General features: G+C 39.7%; 1 protein-coding gene across 1 annotated transcript in view; it reads right to left on the reverse strand.

Annotated features, from left to right (window-relative positions):
* Nucleotides 1-434: 434 nt before the first annotated feature.
* TMEM175 (transmembrane protein 175) overlaps nucleotides 435-7,106 on the reverse strand; it is a 12,925-nt gene continuing 6,253 nt past the window's right edge. The window contains exons 6-9 of the mRNA XM_009331514.1: nucleotides 6,602-6,766; nucleotides 5,182-5,260; nucleotides 3,284-3,425; nucleotides 435-2,725 (exon numbers count right to left, since the gene is read on the reverse strand). Coding sequence (XP_009329789.1) covers nucleotides 2,062-2,725; nucleotides 3,284-3,425; nucleotides 5,182-5,260; nucleotides 6,602-6,766 — 1,050 coding nt within the window. The 3' untranslated portion in view covers nucleotides 435-2,061. The remainder of the gene's footprint in view (nucleotides 2,726-3,283; nucleotides 3,426-5,181; nucleotides 5,261-6,601; nucleotides 6,767-7,106) is intronic.

Genomic DNA, 7,106 nt, shown 5'->3' on the forward strand with positions numbered 1-7,106 from the left:
GCTATCTTGACTACAAGCAATAATAAAATGTTCTTTCTGCAGAATAAATTACTTACTTGCAAATGGGAGGAAAAAAAAAAAAGGAAAATGCATTAGCCAGTAAAGTTCCTTGTAGTATTAATACATTGCAATTCACTGCTCTTCAAAGCATCCCTGTAAACACTGGAATGAAACTCCTTGGTCAGATTCAGTTTCAGGTCTCATTTTCTTCAAGTACCAACAGAAATAGAATCAACGTTTTTTTACATCACATTAAAAGGTTTTGGGAGTTTCACAGAAAATCACAGAATGGTTGAGGTTGGAAGGGACCCTGATGATTCTGAAGGAAAAAAAAATAAAAGGATGTCCAACATCATTTTAATTGTAGACATGTTTTAAGTTTCACCTGCACAGCAGAAATAAAGGGCTAGAAGCTTTGTTTTTTAATCGATTGAAATTTATTACAAATGCACATATTCACTGCTTATTATGTGCCCGCTGCGCTTTAGAAACAAAACCATATAGAACCAAAAGTACTTTTATTAAATATCAGAAAAACCCTGCGATACACAATGCAGAATCCTACTGCAAGTCATTTAACCTCAATCAGGTATAAAACCCCTTGAATATCTGAACATACTCTCTCACAAGAAGTACGTAATACTAACAATTACATATTGGTACCAAGGTGCTTCAAATCAAAAGCACAAGTGCTTTCAAGACTGATCTCAACTGAAATGAGATATCTGAATTTGTTTTCACTAACAATTACTCCAGGCATACTTTGCCACAGTATTTTTTAATTTTTTTAAAAAGGAACAACAAAATCCCTCAAATGCCTTTAAACATGGCATTACAGTTATCAGGCACTAACACAGTTCAAGTTACAAACTAATGGCTCTGCCAAAAAGAAACGTAAAGGCTTCCAGGGCAGCCAGAGGCTAGATGACTTTGCCCACGCCTTCCGAACAGCTCTCTGCAGGGTAATGTTTGATAAGCATAAAGCTTATCAAACTGCATATAAGTGTAAAAAAATTCAACATGCCATGGACTGGAACTTCTACAGGGTTAGTTTCTTTCACTGTCTTGCCGAGACTCAGGTATCTGTGGGATCCCTTAGTTAGCCTCTACTTAGGGAAAAACTCAACTCCCTTACCTGACAGGGAACTCTTATATATGGCAGGAAAGTCTCATACCCTCTCTGAACATGACATCACGCCTTCAGAATAACAGAAGGATGTTGCTTTCAGTAGACATAAAATCAGACACAAAAAGCCTGAGAAATTCAAACCTTTCATTTGAGATGAGCAGCTGCTCCTCTAGTCCCATAGCTCTTTGGATCTCCTCCCTGGAAGATATCAAAGCTAGTTCAATCCTTGGGATACATAGCCACATGAATCCTCATTTGTTAAATATGTACTTTTTTAAAAGAACAGATATGCCTGAAGAACTTGCGTTCAGGTGGCCTAGAAGACTGCATACGGGTCACAACTGCAACTCCCATCTGAACTCATGCTCAGAGTCACTCAAACACAAGTAGTTTTCAAAATGCTAATACAAGTTTGTGACTATGCAGAAGAGACACTGGAACCATTTAAAAAAAAAAAAAAAGGAGACCAGTAACCTGTATGCACAAATGTTCCACCATGATGCACCATCCAGAAATCCAGAGGTCACCATGTCTTCCAAGCCTCACTCGCTATCTTAGAGCAGCACAACCAGCTTCTATACCTGTGTTTGGCTGCTGTAGTGGCTGTCAGAAAAAAGTGCATATTGCTGTGCATCTGTTTGTGCACTTCTTAATCAATCATCACTGCAGTTACATGTCAAGCAGCATTTTTTTCCAAAAGGGCAACTCTAAAGGAAGGGGAACATGCTTTTCTTCGTATCCCCTATTTATCCAATGTTTTCAATTACAGGTTTTGGAGAAAGGATCTCAAGCATGACCAGCTAAAACTTAAATACGCCCCAGTTATGGCCAGCACAGTCTTTGGTTTAGAACAATATAATCCACACATGAAGATAATGTGAGTTAGAAGAACTGAAGTTAATGTTACAACTTCACTTGCACTGCACAGAAGTTTAGGACAGTGTTTCAGTAGGAGACAAACATGCCTCCTCTTCTTCTAACAATACAACCTTCCGTCTGGAGAGAGACATCACGGACTTGATGACAGTTAAAGAAATTCTAACAAAAATGCGCAAGGCAAGAAAAGCAAATGGGATTACAATCTGCATAAGATGGAAAATTGCTGTGCTAAATTCACTTAACAAGCATGTTAGGAAGAAGGCCCCAAGGCTTACACATGGGTACAGAGCCAGCTTGGCAAACATGAAGGCATGCTCCTTGCCACCATATCTAGCAAAAGGATGCAAGGTTTCCTTTTCATGGAGGAGGGCTGTAGTCCATATTGCAAACTGAAATATGCTGGCAAAGAAAGTGATAACACAGCTGACCTGAATGGCTTCTATTTCATTGTGAGACTTCTCTGCAAATTCACTGGTCAGCTGGTAAGCTAGCGGAAGCCCGCCAATGAAAGCCAACGAAAGTATGTTAAGCAGTCCCATTAATCGTGTAGCTTTTGTTACATAAAGGAAAAGTGAGTGATGGACAAACCACAGGAGACCAATTGTTACAAATGAGCCAAAGTAGGCAAGGTAGTTTGGGCCATATTCACTTAAAGCTTCAAGAAGGCTGCCATGGAACTTCTCCTCAACTTCTGTGGGATCAGGGACATTGTCCTCACTGTGGAGAGAAAACTTCCTTTACTTTGCATATTACTGTTACAAAAACACACCTGGAGCAACACTGAACAATGCTGCTTTACTCTAAGCAAGTAGGGGACAACAGGCATTCACTTTGTAGTTCTCTTATTTGTAACTTAAAAACAGCATTTCAAATAACAGCTCTGCAAATAAATTAAATCTGAAAGCAAATCTGAAAGTAAGTTGGCATTCCTTTAGGTTAATGTAATGAAGTTGCCACAGTGACTAAACAGCTTTTGTTGATAAAAGCCTTTTATCTGAAAACATGATTAAGCAAAAAGGAAGCTGTGCTCTTCAAGACTCCCCACCCCAACATACATTAAATAGACTGATGACCACAACGGCTGAAATGTGGGCATTAGAACTATCTTTTGTGTTCTGTATCTTTCAAAAAAAATCATACTTAAAGTAACCACTGCAGGTTTTAGAAGTCAAAGACAATGTTTGGTTAATTTTATTTCCTCAAATATTACATATAGACAAAAGGTAAAGTTATATTTAATAACACAAAGTGCAAGAGGCAACACCAAAGCCTTACCATATATCCAAAATGAGCAGGGTTGCTACAATAGCATAGACTCCATCACTGAATGCTTCTACCCGTTCCTTACTCAGAGGCTCACTGAGGTAAAAAGTGAAGGTTTCTAAGCTATGGTGTGCCTCCTCTTCATCTCTCTGGCCTGCAAACAAATCCAGGTGTTTACTAATGAAAGACAAAATCAGGTAGTATAAAACAAGGTAGTTAAACAACCTACTGTGACCTCCCTTTCTCTTTCTCCCCACCTGCCAAAATCTTTCTGTAGAAAGAAGGGTGCTGTTCATCCACACAGGTCAGTCACTCCACTTTTTTTGGCAGCTGTGCCTCTCCCTGAAGTTCATGTTGCTTTCAGGACAACAAGTGCTTCAGGACAAAAAAGCACTGTCCTTTAAACTGTATGGCTGACCATTTCCACCAAGTGAGTAATAACTCAAAGCTGTAATTCCACAAAACATTTAAGCTAAACAAATCAGATGCTGTGCCTTGGGAAGCCCTAATAGCTGTAGGTCCTCTAAGACAGTGTGGAGAACTTATACGGCATGGGAGAAAAACCTCACAGGAGCACGGGGGCTGCATTGGGACATCAAATGGCCTGCTTTAAAATAATCTAGTCTTTGGTCAAAAGGTGGGGCTCTGGAGCTTTTATAGGAAATGTCAAACACATCCCTAAAGACTGGACTCTGAACTGCCCAGCTAGCCAAGCTGTACCACTTCAGGAGTATAGATTGGATGAAGCAGCAGCTTCCAGAGGAAGTAAGGAAAGGAACTGAATGAAAAGCAAGTGTAATCACAAATCAGCCAATAGAGCAGTAATTTATGTCAGCCACCTGATGGGGCGAGACGTACACAGACATGGCCTGACTGCAAACTGCAGTGCCTCCATTGCAGTAGGCACAGGCAATTTTTGTGTGTGTTTATTCTCTGGCTCCGAGAGTCTGGCTCTAGCCTTTTCAGAGCATTTCTGCCTCCCTGTCTATTACTGCTGCCACATGGGGGAGTCAAAAGTATGCTCCCATTTGCAGTGCACACAGACGGACTTGTGCTAGGCTGAACAGCAGCAGCAGAAGCACAAAGATGTTATTCTTCTGACTCGCCTTGGGAGTGCCGATTCCAAAGACGTGATTTTGTGGTCAATTTATATGGCTCTCAAAGAGGGACACTCCACCTTTTGGCTGAGTAGGTTGCACAATACCACCTTCTCCTTTATTCTGGCACTGGCAACCTCCTTCTCAGCAGAATTTAAGAGCAGCTCTGGCTGTCGGTGTGGTTGTGCAATTGTTAGTGCTGACACAAGGCGGGCAGAAAGAACATAAGCAAGGAGCATGAGGTAAGGAAGCACGGATTTAGGCTGACTTAAGCCATGCGTGAAGGCACACCGTTAGACCACAGCAGTTAGATTAATGAGATGTAACACCCTAAACAGTTAACTACCCTGAAAAAGTTCGATTTATAGATGCTCTGCTTGCCAGTTTGAAAATGTGGAACCATACAGTATTGCTGGGAAGAAAGTGACACAGGCATAGAGCTTGCTTCCTATATTCTTCAATCCCCATGCTCCCTTTTTAGGAGGGAGAAGGGATAGATGGCCTGCAGCCATCATTCATGTACTTGTGTGTATGTGCACGCATGTGCATATTTAGGACAAACCACAGAGGTTTTGCACTCAGAAATGATCTTTGAATGTGTTGTGCCTTACACAAATCTAGTCACAAATTGAGGGAAACCAGGGAGTGAGGGAGAAACTGTTTGGAAGCACAGCAATAAACCCCAAAATAACTATGCTCCAAGACTGAAAATGGAAGTATAGCACTAAAATTATTTCATTCCAGGCTGTTTGGATAACATGTTGACAACCTAATAACATATCTGAACATAATCCTATGAATATTGCTACTCACCAACAATCTTGGTTTTACACCATGTAATGAATTGAGTGAGATGCGGAAAAACGATTACGAGCCCAAGAAGTACATAAGACTATGGAAAGGAAAATGAACACAGTTTAAATTCAGTTATCAAAATATAAATTACCTTCCAACTTTAATATGAAACTATTACTCTCAATCTTTAGGTATAATCACATTGAGAAAAACAATTCTTGACTTTATGACATGGAAAAGGCTCACCTGAAATGCACATGCACCTCCTGAATATTGCATGTGCAACCTAATACTGCTTTTTGATAGATAATTTAGTACCAGTAATGAAGCAAGCTAAAACAAGAAAGGAAATAATTCTGCTAACAAAAATGCACTAATGACTTCTCTGGAAGTTGGAGAACTATCCCATGTGATCCTTATGGGTCCCTTCCAACTTGAGATATTCTATGATTCTATTACTCTACTACTTGCGTCCCAAAGACACCTTAGTGGGTCATAAGTGGTTCACAGGCTTTGCACAGATCTAAGCACAGGAGCAACTTGGAGACTAATTTCACTGTTATTAATATTAAAAGAAAATACACTAGTGAACAAGGCGAGGGAGAAGAGGGAAGTAAGGGTGTAAGAGGAAAACATATTTTCAGTTAAAATTAAGCCTTTTCACGTTTAGACTCATAACTGTCCCTTTTATCAACAGCAACCTGATTGCTCCCAAATTTGGGGATTATTTGAACACTGCTAATTCCCATGGAATCTTTCCCAAAATTCAGTTAAATCCACCTTTTCCTAAAGAACAAGACAGAGGAAGGGAAGCTCAGGATATATCAAAAAACTAGACTTCAGTTCCAAGTGGGGGTTCTGAGAAAGATAAAAGCTATTAGTAAGTAGGAGCAACTCACTACCGTTCAATAAAGATGGCAGAGAAAAAGGCTGTGTAAGGGCAGGCCTTAGCCAAAAACATTTGTTTTGAGATGCAGGTTGGCTAACTGATCTGCTTATTCTATTTGCTCTTACACCCTGAGTCAGTGCAGCAATTACATTCACTTGTCTTCAGTTTGTGCAATGTGATGCTTGTTTCATGCAACCTTCCACATTATCTCACCTACTTATGATGAGCAAGATGCTAAGTTACAGTTTAAAAGACCTACTTCTAATTAAGAGAAGCATTAAAAAAAAACCAACAGGCAGAGCAACTAAAGCAAATATTGTAGCAAAATATTCTTTCAAAACTATCCAAACTCATGGATCAAATTACGGATTGGTATCTGTGAACTGAACACCTTCAATGCAAAATAGCAGCCATGATTACACCACTACAGAACTGGCAACTGAGGAAGTCTGTATATTTAACATGGACATCATTCTTTTAATACACAGTCCTAAATATGAGTAATATGAACTGCTACATCAAAGTTTTCCGTTAACTGGGAGAACTTACCAAAGGAATAAAGAAAAAAGAAAAGATGGCTGCTAAAAGGCATAAAATTGGTCCTCTTAGGATAATCTTTAAGATATGACGTTTATAGAAATTCTGATTTTCAGACACCTGTATCTGTTGATTCAGCAAGTGTGGGTGATAGAATCCATATACTACTATCACAGCCTGCAAAGAGAAGAGCATTACTGAAGTTATTACCTACAAGTATATGCAGCGTTTCAAATATAAAACTGTAAAACTATAAATCAACAAATTCCAAAACACTTTCAACCTTAATTCTTCACTCCCACATGGAGGGCTGGTCTTAGAAACTCTGAGATTTCACAATACACTGCATGTCAAGATTTTAGTCTCCTCTGCAGAGCTGGTCATGACCACAGATTTTATATGAAGAGGAACGAAGACCTCCACAATAAGGAACAGAAAGTGACAAGGCACTGCACCAGGAGAAAACCAGTGCCATTGGACTGAGGCTGAAAGCCCATGCTCACTTAGCCATCACTGC

Source organism: Pygoscelis adeliae, unplaced genomic scaffold (genome assembly GCF_000699105.1).
Source record: "Pygoscelis adeliae isolate BGI_AS28 unplaced genomic scaffold, ASM69910v1 Scaffold289, whole genome shotgun sequence".
Taxonomy (NCBI): Eukaryota; Metazoa; Chordata; class Aves; order Sphenisciformes; family Spheniscidae; genus Pygoscelis; species Pygoscelis adeliae.